Source organism: Pecten maximus, chromosome 3 (assembly GCF_902652985.1).
Source record: "Pecten maximus chromosome 3, xPecMax1.1, whole genome shotgun sequence".
In the NCBI taxonomy this organism is placed as follows: Eukaryota; Metazoa; Mollusca; class Bivalvia; order Pectinida; family Pectinidae; genus Pecten; species Pecten maximus.
In genome coordinates this window covers 35,511,039-35,529,693 of record NC_047017.1, presented here as the reverse complement: position 1 = coordinate 35,529,693, position 18,655 = coordinate 35,511,039, and the positions used below count along the sequence as shown (strand labels likewise).

General features: G+C 36.2%; 1 protein-coding gene across 1 annotated transcript; it reads right to left on the bottom strand.

The window, feature by feature from the left end:
• Window positions 1-817: 817 nt before the first annotated feature.
• Window positions 818-17,185, bottom strand: LOC117324005 (visual system homeobox 2-like). Its single transcript, XM_033879592.1, has 5 exons — window positions 16,211-17,185; window positions 7,305-7,389; window positions 5,727-5,850; window positions 3,798-3,978; window positions 818-3,584 (listed from the first exon to the last, which is right to left on the bottom strand). The coding sequence occupies exons 1-5, from the start codon at window positions 16,692-16,694 to the stop codon at window positions 3,316-3,318; spliced, it is 1,143 nt and encodes a 380-aa protein (XP_033735483.1). The 5' UTR covers window positions 16,695-17,185; the 3' UTR covers window positions 818-3,315.
• Window positions 17,186-18,655: the final 1,470 nt, after the last annotated feature.

Genomic DNA, 18,655 nt, shown 5'->3' with positions numbered 1-18,655 from the left:
TGTCCTTTACTGGTCATTTGTCCTTTACTGGTCACTTGTCCTTTACTGGTCATTTGTCCTTTACCGGTCATTTGTCCTTTACTAGTCACTTGTCCTTTACTGGTCATTTGTCCTTTACTGGTCATTTGTCCTTTACTAGTCACTTGTCCTTTACTGATCACTTGTCCTTTACTGGTCACTTGTCCTTTACTGGTCACTTGTCCTTTACTGGTCATTTGTCCTTTACCGGTCATTTGTCCTTTACCGGTTATTTGTCCTTTACTGGTCACTTGTCCTTTACTGGTCATTTGTCCTTCACTGGTCACTTGTCCTTTACTGGTCATTTGTCCTTTACCGGTTATTTGTCCTTTACTGGTCACTTGTCCTTTACTGGTCACTTGTCCTTTACTGGTCATTTGTCCTTTACTGGTCATTTGTCTAATGAAGATGATAGATTGTAGTCAAAGAAGAGTCACGCAAAACTCCATACCGCTTTTGATATGCTAAAGTCTATTCACGTAACCTAACATGAAATCGGGATCGGGTATATACCTGGAATGATTTTAATATTATTATTATTTTGATAGAAAACAACCAAATCGTCTAAAACCACAAAAAGAAGGCTAGATAAGTGGTGGAATGGTTAAACGTGTCCGGTCCATCAGTCTATTGACGTTGTACGTGAAAGTTCCAAATTGCGATTATGCAAATTACATGTACAAGAGCGAGAGTAGTTTAGTTTAGGATGACTATCTCAGTCTGACAAAACTGTACATGTGTTATCTACATGTGTTCATAGTGTCGGTCGGGGACAGCAGTGTACATGGAAATAAAGATAAGCAATTTATTGTAGTTCTTTATTCGAAATAAAATATATTGCACCTTTTATGACACAAAATAAAAGTATGTGTGTATAGGCAAAACAGTGACACGAAATGTCGAGGGTCAAGGTCAGAAAAAGCTGACCATTTTGTACACAAAGACATCATTGACATATTGTTTTTTTGTACGCATGATAGTTTAATGAGATGAGATTAGTGAAAAATACTAAATAAAAAGTTCAACGTGGTTATTTTTACTAGAATATCCATCGAATTGTAGCATATGTATATTCTAAACGTGTTTACATTGCGCTTATTAATGATTCAATTGATTTCAATTAATTCAGTAGATTTTAATTAATTTAGTTGCATGACGTTGAAATCGTACGATACTTTATTCTATACTTGAATAAATTATACTAAAAATAGTTACTATTCGACTAAGAATACTAAAACAAAAAGCACGAGTTATTTACAAAATATCGTTCGTGATAAATATAGCTATCTCTTATTTACAATTAAACATGATATTCATTATAAGATAACAACAAATACAGCATTGGCGATATTAATAGACAATAGTAACGAAAACAGACAAATTAGATAACAGGTAACGAGAACGGACAAAGTAAAGGAACACACTAAAGTAACGAGAACGAACAAAGTAAGGGAACACACTAAAGTAACGATAACGGACTAAGTAAACGAACAAACTGAAGTAACGAGAACGGTCAAAGTAAACGAACAAACTGAAGTAACGAGAACGGACTAAGTAAAGGAACAAACTGAAGTAACGAGAACGGACAAAGTAAAGGAACACACTAAAGTAACGAGAACGGACAAAGTAAAGGAACACACTAAAGTAACGAGAACGGACAAAGAAAAGGAACACACTAAAGTAACGAGAACGGACAAAGTTAAGGAACACACTAAAGTAACGATAACGGACAAAGTAAAGGAACACACTAAAGTAACGAGAACGGACAAAGTTAAGGAACACACTAAAGTAACGAGAACGGACTAAGTAAAGGAACACATTAAAGTAACGAGAACGGACAAAGTAAAGGAACACACTAAAGTAACGAGAACGGACAAAGTAAAGGAACACACTAAAGGAACGAGAACGGACTAAGTAAAGGAACACATTAAAGTAACGAGAACGGACAAAGTAAAGGAACACACTAAAGTAACGAGAACGGACAAAGTAAAGGAACACACTAAAGTAACGAGAACGGACAAAGTTAAGGAACACACTAAAGTAACGAGAACGGACAAAGTTAAGGAACACACTAAAGTAACGAGAACGGACTAAGTAAAGGAACACACTAAAGTAACGAGAACGGACAAAGTAAAGGAACACATTAAAGTAACGAGAACGGACAAAGTAAAGGAACGAGAATGGACTAAGTAAAGGAACACATTAAAGGAACGAGAACGGACAAAGTAAAGGAACACATTAAAGTAACGAGAACGGACAAATACCGTAAGTTGAGCTGTGGTCATAAAAGATGCGCCTCACCACAGGGACCCGATGATTAGCCTTAATTTATCACAGGGACCCGAGAATTAGCATGTATCTATCACATGAACCCGTGAATCGGGCAGGTATCTACACATGTATGCAATATGTTTACATTTCAAAAGGTTAATGATTGCGCCACACTTGCATATCAAGAATTTACACATGTGCCCACTTTAAAAGCAAATCAATTAATGATTCAGACTTACAGAACCGCAGGTTATCATATATTTAGGTTACGTATTAGAATTCTCAATTTTATACATTTATGTCATTTTCCCATCGGCATGGTCTGTTTATAAGATACATTCCTGACACATGTGGTCTGTAGACATGCCTGTCTCGTGTAAAGTCTAAACTCGGTACATTATATCTCACTGAGGTTACTTCTCGGGTCCCTGTGGTACTGCGAGGCAATCCTACACCATTTACAATAACAGAATGAGATCAGCATAAATTCAGTTATAGCAAACCATACACATTGTGACTTGGTGTGGCACCAAAGCGTACACATTATAAACATAATGCAATTGTACACTTGTACTTCAGTCAGTCATTATTCTCAATATACGAGTACTTCTCTAATATACCGTAATATGACGACAGTACAATTGATGTACGCATACACACATACTTCTCTAATATACCGTAATATGACGACAGTATAATTAAGGTACGCATACACACATACTTATATAATATACCGTAATATGACGACAGTATAATTAAGGTACGCATACACACATACTTATATAATATACCGTTATATGACGACAGTATAATTTATGTGCGCATATACACATTGTAGACAAACGTTGTATTTGAAAACTAGACATACAATAATTGTACTTGTACTTGTACTTGTACATACAGTTTTATAGTCCCACAATGTAAACATGATACACTGTAGCAAAGCAAGGCTATGGCGATGGCACCCGTTTTAGTGTTGTTCAGTATTCAGGACTAGTGGAATAACAGCATGAGCCAATATGTAAATCACTGCCTGGTGATGTCTGTAGATGTATCACCTGAGTCAGAGAAAAATGAACTGTCAAAAGAACTGTTACTTGTCTCTTCAAAATTTTGTTTTCCTTCCCGGTTGAGTGCTTGTAACATCCGGGCACTATGTTCCTGTGCTTTAGCCCGTAAGGCGGCGATACTCTCCGACCGGAACTCGTCTTTGTGTTTATCGTCTGATCCTTCATCGTCTTCATTCTCCTCCTCTTTCATCTTTTTAGACGCCTCGATAGATTTCTTGTGCATACCTAAGAAATGGAAATTAATATCATTAACCTTTACAATGTGACTTCAATATTTGATGGAATTAATATCTACATGTACAATTGTGTGTGAACCGTTATAATTGCGGTTATCATGGCGGTAAAAGGATTCCACAAATCATGCCAAGAGGATGAAGTGGTACAATGCCATACGACACCATATATCTGTAAAATGTACTGATATTTAATTTAACTTACCTAATAGCCATGGTGCGTTTGACTTGTCAATGCCCTTATTAGCCGATTTTAGGATAGACTCCGGAAGCGGAAGTGCGTGTCTAACCATGGCTCCGTATAGACCATATTCTGCCATAATGCTGCTCTTCCCCCATGTTTTCTCGCTCTTTCGCCATTTTGCACGTCTGTTTTGAAACCAGACCTACAAATATAAACGACATGATTAATAACCTGTTCTTATTAAAAAACAAAATCACAATTTTCATTTTTTAAATCATGTATGCACATAGCATGGTTATTTCCCCCCCAAAAAAAATTCAATGATAATCAGCTGAGAAATGCAAGAGGTCTATGCTAATAAAAATAGGATGGAGATGAGCGATGATTCGGAGGTTCATATACTTATGGAGTACATGCAAAAGGCACAATGCCTAGGTCTGCTTTGTTTAAAAAATACATTTCGTACAATGAAAGGAGCATATGAGAAATAGGCATAATTGGGTGAAGGAAGTATTTGAGAAGAGTGTGTTTCTGTACGAGGAAACCATGCATTTTGGGTTATAATTAGTTTAAAATATAAAACTGCGTGTGAAATAGAACATAAGAAACAGATACCGATCACAGTGAATTATCCACTAAATGGACGGGAAAGTCAGCATTATGCTAACCAACATGTCATGTAAACCTTCGTCTGACGTCACGGAATTTTATAATTTGAACCTGGCCGTATAGAATCACACATGCAGCTTATCTGCAACCTTATCGTACGTATCTACTAGATAACTGTTCGAGGCGATCATGCAGTACAGAGCTGTCAGCTTCCATAGTGTTCTGTATTCCCGTGTAACCAGGAGGTTGGAGGGACGAGCACGTCAAATTTCCTTCCCTATCTTGAGCCAGCAGAATAAATAAACACACTTCGCTGTGTAAATTTTGATAGCAACACTAATTACTCGACGATTTTGACGTTCGCCAATAATTCTTCATGCTGAGATTTTGATTTTTGTCTCTGATTGTGGCAAACGTTTGGGTCTCGAAGTGCACGTGACAACCTATCGGGTATCGGGTTTGTACAGGGTTAAACTAACTTGACCTTGAATCCCGGGTTGCGAAGGAGGGGCGAGAGAGGAGGTGGGTATATGGATATATAAATTTACAAGGTCTTTTATACAGTTTGTGCTATAGCGAAGTTGTTTTCTTTTTATATGCATCAAAGATAAAGGAAAATTGAAAACAGCTAGACATGGAATGCACGCCTCCTACTGTATTTACACAGTCTGTTTGAGTAAAGATAAATCTTTTTGTTTTATCAATGGTATCTTTATCATCTAAATTCCACGGCGATACCCACGTTTGACCAATAAACAACCGATTGCATTTATAGCTTGAAACAACGTTCACGGAATTGTTAATAAAAGTAAGAATTTTAAAGAATATCCTAGTAGAGACCAACCAACTAATTGTTTTCCCATAGACTTTAGTGTTAACGTTTTGGAGTATTTCATTCAAATTCTTGAATTCAATATGACAATTATGGTTTATAACAAAAGTTTACGGTCTGATATAACACCTAACAAAAAAAAAAATTCTCCATGGTAGCCATTTTGAAAATAGGTGAATTTCGCAGCAGTAAAAATTCTCAAAAATCTTAAATGTTTACATTTTTATTATTATTACCTGAACTTTTGGGGGAAAAAATCAATCAGACTTACGAAATTTATATCAACATTTCTTATTGATAGTTACCTATCAGGCTACATATCTATTTTCTCACTTCATAACATACTGGCCAATCAGTGGCTGCCAGACATTTTATCCTTGGCTCAACGTTCTATACACAGGGGCTGTTTCAAAAATATTTTTTTTCAATTGGTTGGTTGTTCCCTATATTGACTTTTGTGATGAGTATTGTCAGCGATGTCTTCTGCCAAAGATAATAGTTTTATGTACCTGAATACGGTCCTCTGGTAGGTCGATCTTCAGTGCCAACACTTCCCGTGTATACAGGTCCGGGTAGTGAGCCTCTTTAAATGTCTTCTCAAGCTCGTCACTCTGGTAACTTGTGAATATCGTCCTATAATAAAAACAACATACTGTCTAGTTCTATAAATCAAAGTGTCAAATGACGTTTTATCTTCCTTATATACTCCTACAGGGATATGGACGATTGTTCCATTATTTATTGAATTTCCCTACATCTTTTATCTTCAATTATTCATAAGTATATGTCTTTATAATATATGTACCTCATTAGTCTACTCTTAGTCAAATTGCATAATTGAATTTGAATAATTAGATCTGTCTGTGACGGAAAGATGTAAGTTGTCTTTGAAAACAACCGAAACTGCTGCTTCATAAACCTACATATAACATGTACATCTGTATCTTAACGACTATTCTGACGACAAAGATGTCTAATTGAAAGTATTGCTGGTAACACTTCACCGGCACGACAGCTTTAATTAAAACTCGGGGTACGGGTTCCGACTTGTGAGGGGAAAGTCGTGTCGCGTAATTGGTGTCGGGTAAGTGCTGATTGGGCTGTTTATCTCAGCGTATGGCACCAAATCGATCTGTAGCCTACCACACTTCCCTCCCGAATAATCCGGTCATTTCATATGATACTAAATTGGAAAATGTAATGGGTAATTTTGCTCATTACCGGCAACCCGTCACTACAAATACACATCGTTATTTATTTTACATCAGCAGTTCAACATACGATTGTCATGCCCTGCCATTCCGTGTCGCCATAATCGGGGCGTGATCAGAGAACTCTTCAGCGTAAAAAGGATGGGAAAGTGAGTCGACCAATGGCGCGCTGTAATTGTTCGATGGCTGTATATGACTAGATCGTTAATTTACACGCTAGACAATGGCCCCCCTACTGCTAGGGCTGGTTATGGTAATGAATTGTTCATTTTTGGCTAGCTGGTGTCTTGGATAGGGTTACAACGTAGTTCAGTGCCAAGTAATTAGGATCGAAGGACGTAGAAATCTCAGAATTAATTGCTCTACAAGACTTACCATCTCGGAGATAAAGAAGGTGGTCAAAATGGCATGTAATATGCTCTGGTTAGCACGCGACCTTTATTTTAAATAATAATTAGAAATCATGGTGTCCCTTTAATCAGTCAGCTCAACACACTCAATAACCAGCTCAACATACTCAATAACCAGCTCAACATACTCAAGACCCAGATAGAACTTAAATATCTCATATACAGTAGTTATACGGTTTTATTTTTACCTAAATGATGACTTCTATGCGGAATCTTACTACTTGGAAAGATATCCTATACACATCTATATATATTTGATCTTGTTGACAGCCGAAATTGTAATATTGCTGCACTACAGGAAGCAATGCATGACCAGTGATGGGGAATGCAACCGTGAGTCGAGCAGTGCATTATTGATACCTATAAGGTCAGAATTAGAGTAAAAGTAAGTCCCAAGATAAGAAGTAGGTCGCTGTGACCTAATTTCCTGGAGTAGTAGTCCAGACGAGACAATGATGAATCTTACCTATGTCGCCGTCTTTTCTTCTGCTTCTTCCCGTGACTACCACACTCTGTCTTCTGTATGTGTGCACACTCCGGTCTCTGGGGCACTGTAAATACACAATAAACACAGTAAGTCTATTGTAAATATGTGCATGTCATGAAGACGATTGTTTACGTCCCCAATTCCCAGCATCATGGGATCGTGTGAATTATTGAGAATCTAGACTGACCCCTCCCACAGTAACTCTAATTTTCCTTGGATGTGTCTAAGTGATTCAAGTCAGTAAGCAAAAACACATATGTACAATAAACTTAAAGAACTTATTATAAAATCAATTTTTTCACACGGCCGTGAACAAATGGTAAAAATGCTAGTTGGCTGGGTGTTTCTAAGATGGATAAATTATAAATTACTTTCCCTTGGTATTGTCAAAAAAAGTTGTAAAATATCTTGCAGACTTTTAAAGCATGACAAGCACAACTGATTATTAGATTATTAGAATATATTAAATTATTGTTAGAATTCGTTTATTGAATGCATTTTACTATATTAGTTTATTTTTGACAGTGTGGCGTTTAAAAAATCTAATGAAATATTTACAAATACTTCACAACGCAGTCTCTGTCATAACATGTACAAGTACTACTTCCATTTGTTTGTGTGATCATTAAAATCAAAACAGTATTTTTATAATAAAACTATTTAAGCCTTTTGATTACAAAAAGGCTATAATTGTGTAATGTAAACTTTTGCAATTGTCATAATCGGTATTACATACAGTGTATGTGATTACATTGTATAGCTTGTGTAGTAATCGTAACATACAGAAATATTGGTATGTGTCGCTGCATATAATTACGTGACATAATACAAATACAAGTAAACATGGCACTGATATACAGGATGTGACGTCATCTTGTCCACGACTGACAAGATAATCCGTGTGGTGTCCACTGCTGTGATGTACCTAGGCAGACTGGTCAAGCTAGACCACAAAACCACAGGATGGGACCAAGTAGGGGACAGTCACCCTTCCAACTTACCGGAAGCGAGCATCGATCTTAAAATATTTACATAATCACTCATCTTAAGAGTTTAAAATGGCGCCTACCTGTGTAAATCGGGATATACGCATGCGTATGTTATGAAATATTGAAATTTTCCCAGACTCTCCGACTGCCGATTCTTAGGTTCATTCATAAAACAAAAAGTGGGTCAGGTTGTGGTTGAAGGAAGACCTAAGTAAATCGAAGGTGATTAAGGATAGGGGTGGTAAGAAGATGTCAGAATGGCGCTCAGGTAAACACGACACTCGACCGACTGTCAACAACCTCAAGTACCAGTAGAGGGACTTAGAGTGTCAAAGGTTTCTCCATTTTCACTTGATTTTGTTTAAGCTCGAGATAACGCGTACAGATAGTTTAAAATCTACAATTATTGTCAAAATTGACCTCGTGATTCTATTAGACTCTGATTTTATTAAAACCGGCGTGGGAGTCCGACAAGAGAAAACTAAAACGTTCTCGAGACCCGAATGGTGCTGTGACGCCACACTAAAACATAGCTAACAGGCGCGTGCGTCGCCGTGTTTTACTCGTACAAAAAGTGGCGTATGCTGGTACCTCGTGTACTTAGACACTCGAACTGAACATCATGTTATGTTTTAATGTAATAATACTCATCTGTTTATAGAAACGTCGTCCCGAAAACTCACCCAGTGTGAATCACTGAATCTGATGATCAATAACGAGGAGACTTATGGTTTTTATGCCATTTCCTTTAAACAATATCCTTTTATGACTGTCACTGTTATTTTAATTATATACCAGATGTGTTACAATCCTGAAATACAGAACGTTACGTCTGAAGACTTCGACCATCCGTGATGTAATATGTGATGGTGCTGGGTGTTACTAAAGTAATTGGTATTCTTTACCGATTCTAAACATTTATTAAATGATTAAGGTTACACTCACACAGGAGAATATCACATCAACATTGATCAAATTACTCAATCTAAGAACACCAAAATATTGATCAAATGTTAAAATCATATTATCATTTTTTAAAGACTGATTCACAAGTGAATAGTTCGTCAACATTAATTATGCGATTAAAATCTATGAAAATACAAATGTTTAAACTTTAGAAAATAATATTTCGATATATATGAGCTTTGCATAATACGCAGTGTAATGATTGCTTATTTTAATGCATTAAATAATTATGATTAATAATAATATGAATAACAGCAACATAGAACCAATCCAAAGCTGTCTTTCCCGAGTTCCGTCTTTACAGACACTCAACACTTTCATTAAACCGCAGTAAAAGTACAATTCTAGGTCATTATCGATCATACCACTGATTTCAATTAATTGATATCAAATTCCATCCAGAAAAAAAATCTTAATATTTGATGGAAAGACACGTGGTTGAGTAGCACCTTCAGACATGAATCAAGTGACAGGTACAGGATAGTATTAAACGCTACCATATATAATACAATGTTGTCCTTCTGGGCCTCGCAAGTGATGCTTGGGACATTTTAGAGCTGATGTTAGGGACAACTGTTTTGTATTTTTAGGGCTCGTAAGTGATACCAGGGACATTATACAGCGGTTTTGTTCTTTAAGGGACTCGTAAGTGATGTTAGGGACATCATACAGCGGTTGTGTCCTTCTTGGACTCGTAAGTGATGCTGGGGACATCATACAGTGAAATTTTAAAGCACGTCTCCTTTGGTATAACTCGTTACAGTAACTTGAACAATACCGTAACAGTAACACCTTGTGGTTATACAAAGTGATAAAATAAACCTACACAGTGGATACAAAGTTCCACGGAGATTTGTAAAAATATAAAATAAAGAAGTTGAACAATACAAGACAATACAAGGTGTTAATAAGACTACAGTCCTTATATCATTACACATGTTAAGTGTTAACGTGAGACGCCGAGAGAACACTGATTATACCCGACGAAACCTAGCAATAATAGGCGGAGTCACGTAGGTGGTAAAACAGTAACTAATTAGCTACAATGTAACTAAACCGAGCAATAGGCGGAGTCACGTAGGCGGTAAAACAGTAACTAACTAGCTAAAATGTAACTAAACTGAGTAATAGATCGAGACACATAGGCGGTAAAACAGTAACTTACTAGCTACAATGTAACTAAACCGAGCAATAGGCGGAGTCACGTAGGTGGTAAAACAGTAACTTACTAGCTACAATGTAACTAAACCGAATAATAGGCGGAGTCACGTAGGCGGTAAATCGGTAACTAACTAGCTAAAATGTAACTAAACTGAGTAATAGATCGAGACACATAGGCGGTAAAACAGTAACTTACTAGCTACAATGTAACTAAACCGAACAATAGGCGGAGTCACATAGGCGCTAAATCAACTAACTTACTAGATAGCGTGATGCAAGATATAAACTATTTAACAAACAAATGTAGATAAGAGGATTCTCCTACAGTTACATGTATCGTATCCTAGGTAACGACAAACCGTCACCTGCAAACAACGCAAGTATAACTTATCTGAACTTCTCTTAGTTGTCACGTATGGAATACAATGGACCAAATAATAAAGTACAATGTGTAAGCATACTATATAGAGTTTAGTTACAGTAAGCGATGGAGGTTTGAGATTATTTTATTCTTTAATGCTATTGTATACTGTCCCTATCCTGATAAATCGGCAGGTTGTCTTAAGTCTGACGTTGTAGCATTGTAAATAATTAAAATATCTGAAACATTTACTCCCAGACTGTTTATTTTTATTACATTACAATACCCAAATGAATACACACTTAAAACCACGATACACAGAATCACAGATTTAATCTTAATTTCGTTTTCACTTTTTCGAGTGGGTTAAAGTTTTCAAATGAAGTCCGTTTGATGTGTTGTGTCTCGACTACTTGAGCCATTCTCACCTCGAGTCAGAGCGGTACTTGATTGCCAGCAGTGGTCAAGAAAGACCCGGACGAGAAGTGGGTGGATGGACGCATTGTAAAGCTTGCGAGACGGGGTAGAATGCCATCAAATAATGACCATAGAACGTTAAAGAATTCCACAGTGGCTGGTGAAGAATAGAGCCGGGAATGTCACGATTTATACTGTTAATTGCTCAGCTGGAGTAGCACAACAAGGTAGTAACTCTAGCACGTCTTCCCAAAAAGGTCTCGCCTTGGTCATCGGTCCCGTGGTGAAGATTAAGTAGGCCCACAAAACAGTTGGCCTGCTCAATTGGACAGCTCTAGTGTCTGATAATGATGAAATCACCACCAGTTTAACAATGAAGGGCTAATGACGATATCGTCCTGAATAATTAGACTCCTCGCCGAGATCTATTTTAAACGTTTTAATCTAATAAGAAATAAAATGTCAGAACGCCTGGGCCAGGGCAGTGTGTTGGACAGGGCTCGGCTGCTGGCTTGTCATTAGGGTGTTGACACATCAGTACGTTTTGCACCAATTTGAAACCGGAACAAACTCTGGTATTATAGTTAACAAACCAACACGATACGATAGTGTCAGGGTGTGTTATAGAATACAATCGGACGTGTGTGGAAATGACAGGTTTCGGTATTAGAAGATGATTCAATAGATTCTATCACAATTAAACAATAGTTCCGGACTGTTTTTTTCTATAATGATAATGTTGGTTTTCAAAGAAAGTGTTTAAGTCGTTAGACATTCAATATTTCCGTCAGCTCACATAAAGTATCGAGTAGCGGCGGCTATGTGATCTGGTTTTAATTAAATAATTACTGTAACAGTCGTTATGATGATAAAATCAGAAATTATCTTCACGAAAAATCAGTCTCAGTTGCTTTATCGTGTGGTCATAGCGTTACATGTTTTAATACACAATTCACTATTTCCCTTACTATTTAAGATATATTTATAGAATTTTGTTTGTCACCCTATGCTGTATTATGGTACACCTGTGAAATTTGTAAATATCATAAAACACTCTGAAGAGGCGATATTGGTACATGCATTTTTTCGTCAGCACGATGGAAGTTAAAGACGTGTAAACCAACCAATCCCTGGAGTGATTTTAACCAGTATCTCATGGTTTCGTTATAAATTGTTTCACAGTAGGAAGTTTTTGTTTGTGGTCTTTTGTGTTTCAAAGTAAGCAAATTTTCAATTATTCTTATGTTTTTCCTGCTCTATGAAAAATAAAACCGTAATGATGTAAATAAATAAAAAAAGCAAAAACGAATAGATGAAGAAACCTCTTCCGCTATACATGCATTGTATGTAAGAATGTACCAGAATACTACAACTGATTGATTAATGTCTGTATACTAAAGAATCAGTTGATATCGAAAACACACCGTTTACTACAGAGATACCGATTTGTCTATATAGTTGTGTTATGTGGCGACTTGGAGTGGTGTAAATTAGCCTGACCGCCCCGCCACACCGCCCCGCCACACCGCCTCCTCCCCCCGGCGGTGACAATACATAAGTTCGACATTGTAACATTAGTGAATGTCCCGTTTGACAGATTTTAATCAGATTTGCTTGTTTATCGCGTGGCTTAAGAAAACACAAAATCCTTGGAGACCGCCATTATTAGCTGAATATTTACTTTCTGGTCAGATTCGCTCAGTTTCGGTGACGACAGGTCCTCACTACAAGTATGCCACTTAGAGCAGATTTTTGTTGAATGATTTTGTGGACTTCCGGTGGGCGTGGCTAAAGTACAGGTAAATGGTGGGGATGGCCAACACAAGACTAATGATGCTCTTAAATAAATAATGACGGGTTTTATTGATTTTTAACCTTCTTATGATAATATTTGTATAACTGATCGTCTACTTTGTCTGGTGACTTGTTCCGTTTGTAGTAACGTGTTTTTTTTAAAAGAATAAAGTGAATTAGAAGACACTTTGTTGTCTTACGTATTACATCAATCTCTGATATCAATGACAGAAACTACACAGAACTGTAGATGTTTACAACTATACCGTACCATTCTATTCGGTAAAATAGTTACATTTTTAAAATTATAATATCCTTTTAATCATAAATAAGTTTTAAGTCACTCCGACTGTTTGTTTTTTTCATTTACAAGGAATCGTGAGCTGTAACTATGTCTATATGATTACCACCTTCACTACGTTCAGACTTAAATAAGATTTTAAACTGCTTGTTCCGGCTGCCACTGATAAAATAATACAATATTGCATGATGAATATAGTTTTATCCTATAGCTTGTGATTCGAATATCTCTCTTACTAGTTTAGTATCTAGCTTCTATAAATCCGTGTTGAAAACTTTGAATCCGTACGAAAATTTAGACAAAATGCATGAACACGAAAATTTGCGTCCAATCCATATAAAGCATGCATTAAATTAACATGAAATCATTAATTCATTGGAATATGATTTGCGTTGATGCAGGTCATATATATTATAAACATCCAAATTAACGTGAAGTTGCGCATTCTATGGATATGAAAAGTTGAACCCATGTTGGCCATATATAAACATGCGCCAAATTAACGTGAATTGACGGATTAGATTTCAGCTTTAACGTACATTTTTTATTGTCAAAGAGACAAAGGGATTGGGCACATATTTATGAAAAACTCCCCGAATTACGCATTCCATGGATATCAACATTTACTCCCGGGCCATATAAAACATGTGTTAAATTTGCGCAAAATCTCGCATTGCATGGATATGAATTATTTCCTCCCGGGCCATATAAAACGTGTTAAATTTACGCAAAATCACGTATTCTTTGACATGAAATATTTTCACCCACATGAAAAATATTACTTGCGGTAAAACATTATACTCCCACCGATCGGGTTAAATCAACTATTTTTGACGGACTAGCCTAACTGTCAATGGTATGGCAATGCTTATTTTAGAGAAAGATAATGTCAAAAAAGGTTTAAAATTTTGTTAGACAGGTTTCCAATGTATTAACACTATATCCCGACTGTAACATGGAAGTCCGCGCAGCTAGGACCATTTCTGTCAACTTCTTAATGATCATATACGCATTGTGTTGTATCCGTATTTAAGTAGTATCCATATTTAAGTGTGAAATGAATTGTATCCGTATTTAAGTGTAAAGTGTATTGCATCCATATTTACTTGTTAAGTGTATTGTATCCATATTTAAGTGCAAAGTGTATTGTATCCATATTTAAGTGTAAGGTGTATTGTATCCATATTTAAGTGTACATTGTATTGCATCCATATTTAAGTGTAAGGTGTATTGTATCCATATTTAAGTGTAAGGTGTATTGTATCCATATTTAAGTGTAATGTGTATTGTATCCATATTTAAGTGTAAGGTGTATTGCATCCATATTTAAGTGTAAATTGTATTTTATCCGTATTTAAGTGTAAAATGTATTGTATCCATATTTAAGTGTAAAATGTATTGTATCCATATTTAAGTGTAAAATGTATTGTATCCTTTTTTAAATGTACCCAGTATTGTATTCATTTTTAAGTGTACATTGTATTGTATCCATATTTAAGTGTACATTGTATTGTATCCATATTTAAGTGTACATTGTATTGTATCCATATTTAAGTGTACATTGTATTGCATCCAATTTTTAAATGTATTCATTTTAAGTGTACATTGTATTGTATATATATTTAAGTGTACATTACTACATTGTATTGTATCTATATTTAAATGTACATTGTATTGTATCCATATTTAAGTGTACATTGTATTATATCTATATTTAAGTGTACGTTGTATTATATCTATATTTAAGTGTACATTTTCATAGATTAATTCATTTCTCGTTGTGTCCACATTTAAGCACACTCCGTTAAAGTGAAGTTTTGACGGTGTATATTTCAATACATAATAAAAACAATGTATAAAGTCAAATGTATCATGTACTTGTGTACATTATGATAAATTATTAATATAGTGTACAAATTCAAATACACAATTTGTGGACTGTATAATGTACACATAATATATGATGTATATTGTATTGTATTATGCACATAAAATGTGCAATTCACTTATTTATACAGAGTACAATATTAAGATATTATTTATACAGAGTACAATATTAATATATTATTTATACAGAGTACAATATTAATATATTATTTATACAGAGTACAATATTAATATATTATTTATACAGAGTAAGCTATTGATGTTTTATTTCTACAGAGTACAATATTAATGTATCAATTGATAAAGAGTACAATATTAATGTATTCTTTATAAAGAGTTAAATATTGATGTCTTATTTAGATACATTGTATAAGGTTCATTTATTATTAAGTACAATGTTAATCTATAATTTATACAATGCGCAATGTCAATGTATCATTTCTACAGTGTACAGTATTAATGTATTACTTATCAAGTGTAAAATATCAATATGTTAAACAATGTGTTTATACAATGTTATATATGAACTTTATTATCAATAGATTATATATACACTTTCCAAAAAATATCAATGCCATGTATACCGTCATATACATTATCTACGTCAATACATTATAAATGCGGTATTTGATTTCAATGGGCTATGTTTTCTAGACCTGATTCACATTTAGTCCGATGGCATCTTGCCGATTTTACATTTCTTTTCAAACACAACCTTTCAACAATTCTCATATTTCAGCGCTAAGATAGTTATCATGGATGTCTGTACGAAGATTGTTTTTAACGCCTTATCACGCATTTGCACATTCGAAATTCAAATTCAAAATAAATTGCAAAAAATGAAATTATAGATCATATCAAATATCGATTGAAATTTTAAGGAAAGAATTGAGCCCATCATTGGTCCATGAATAATCAATCAATTAATTTTTTGTTATAATTGATAATATTCGCGAAAAATAAATGATAAAAACAGCCAAACAAGTTATTCTGCTTGACGACAACTTACCATCTTCCAGACATGGTGCTTTGAGGCCGTACCCAGGATTTTCCCCGTACCTTGGTCCCGGGAGGTCGGGGCTGGTCTGAATCGGGTTAGGTTGATATTGGTTGTAGGATGTGTCCATTCGCCAGGGGTTAAAATTTGCACAGGATGTCTGGGGCATCATTGCTTGATCCCTGTAGTAAGTCTGCTGTGGAGGCAGCTCGCCTCCACAAGATCCGGAATTGTGTCCAGAGTTGAGTCCAGAAATGTACATTATATTAGATGGCGACATGCCTTGTGGATCGAGTATATCCGGACTTGGATTTTGTCGACAAGACGAAGCGGGAAGTCCAAGTATTTCCTGGATGGCGAAAGACGGACGCTGGACAGGCTGAGTGTTATACATCTGTTGAAAATGTCCTCCCGAACCATACTGGGACTGAAACCCTAGCATTGGTGGCGACGAAGAATTAATTATTGTATTAGCAGAATTAATTATCGTGTTCATTTTGTCAATTATTTTAGGAATTAAGCATAAAACTCAGAATGATTATCGGACAGCGTATTCTCCAGCGCTGTGTCAATGGTCTATAGCCAGTTTTCACTTCTATAATGAAATATAAGTTAGTTTTCCTTGAGTAGTCTTACGAGGCCAATTTTGTCCATCGAATTACGAGCCAGTGCCCTAATAGGAGGTGTTAGCGGCGACCAACACGTTTTTATGCCCAGTGTTTTATCTCTAATTCTACTCGGATAGAAATCCGCTGTAATCCAGGTAATTCACTACTCTCCTCAACCTATATAGCACTATAGGAATTTCTTGATTTCGAGTGCCGTCCCATAGACGTGTTCTCGTGCAAAACTCGAGACCTAGACTTTTGATGTAAGATGTCACGTGTAGTAATTAGCTATTGTCTTCCGGTATAGACCCCGCCCACCTGGCCAGGGAAAGGTGTGCGTCCATACATTGCACTGGGACTGTTTGTCAATCATCACAACACCTTGACAGCCCGACCGACTAGTGTGTCGGTCAGATGTAGGAAAACAAACATGAGCGCTCTGATTGGCAATAGTCCCGCAGTGAATTCACCATGGGGTCCGTACCAACGGCATATACTTTTGACTGGTTTGAATTCATAGCTAAACAGTTACGATATTTTATACTAATTGAGCGTATGATAAGATTAGTTCTGTTTTAAGTCAGAAGAACTTTAAATTCTTCATCTGTATAGGAAAATTCTCGCTTGAAACACATTTTTTATCATCGAGGAATATATGTTTACAAGGTTTCGTGAAGAACTACTATCATAACAATTACGGTTTTCGATTAACAAAATTCAAAAACGTTAAGAAATATTACTTTTTTATCGTATTCAGTAGTATACCCTTGGCATTTGTAACAAAATACTGATGACATGTGCACTAAAGTTCGCTAGAACGGCGAATGTCTCATGTATATTACAGATGTATATTGGACTTGTATAATTGAGATAACCAAGAGCAGCTCTTCATAACCGGATAATAGACCTGATTCACGTCACCAATTTGCTGCTGCCGTGATACTGAGAGTCGTGGCAGAGAGTTTGGTGTAGGTTGAGCTTCTTTTTACGTTAAATAAATTATTGAGAAACTTAATTATAATTATACACATTTCCATAGAAGCGTATGTGTTTCATCGTTCTCCAAAGAAACTGAAATAACATATGATTAAGATGCAAAAAGAGCAACGCATACCTAACGCCTCCGCTCTCGTCCGCACACACGCTCGTGTTCTATCATAACGCTTTAGTATACATTGTATTGGCGCAGAATGTATCCGTAGAATGCCGTACTCTCGTCTTTACTCAGGCGCGTGTATCCACCTTTCGAATAATTTGTCCGTGTATCGGTAATGTCGCCAAAACGCACGCCGGAGAGTCCGTACTACGTTTATCCCCAACACGTTACGCTCGTGAGTCTCCGGACTCGCACGTGGTTCAGTTGTTTCCGTAGGCGAAGGCGTGTATCCGTTGTAACTACTGTAAGCGTTGGCGTGCATTCGTAGTGCCGGGCGTACACGTGCTGATATAGGGCTAACACAACTAAACATTTTACTTTTATGTTATTACTGGTGGCTCCATCCCTTCATTCGATCGTTTGAAGTTCAAATGATGTGAAATTTATATCAAATTAAAGTTTGAAGTTTTCGCTACCTGATAAATGGTGTCATTGTATAGGATTTATGGCAAATAAGACCTCACGGGTACTCGAAAGACAGTAACCCTGACATATACTCCCACCTGGGGAATTCCCGCTTCTTAACGCCTGGAATCCTACGTCATTCTATTTTTAGTAGGAGTGTATGTTTGATTTTCCAAATCTTAAGACCCTACTCTTTATTCTCGTATATAGAAATCACCCATTTCATATGTTATTTACTTGGAAAAACATCTACAAAGCTAAGGAACACATTTTCTTCGGGGACTTGGT

Excerpts from the sequence above, each read along its gene's own strand:
- LOC117324005 (XM_033879592.1), bottom strand. The coding sequence starts at position 16,694 with ATGAACACGATAATTAATTCTGCTAATACAATAATTAATTCTTCGTCG. Across the intron at positions 5,851-7,304 it reads AAGAAAAGACGGCGACATAG|GACGATATTCACAAGTTACC; the intron begins GTAAGATTCATC and ends TTTTTATTATAG. Across the intron at positions 3,979-5,726 it reads TACCAGAGGACCGTATTCAG|GTCTGGTTTCAAAACAGACG; the intron begins GTACATAAAACT and ends TTATATTTGTAG.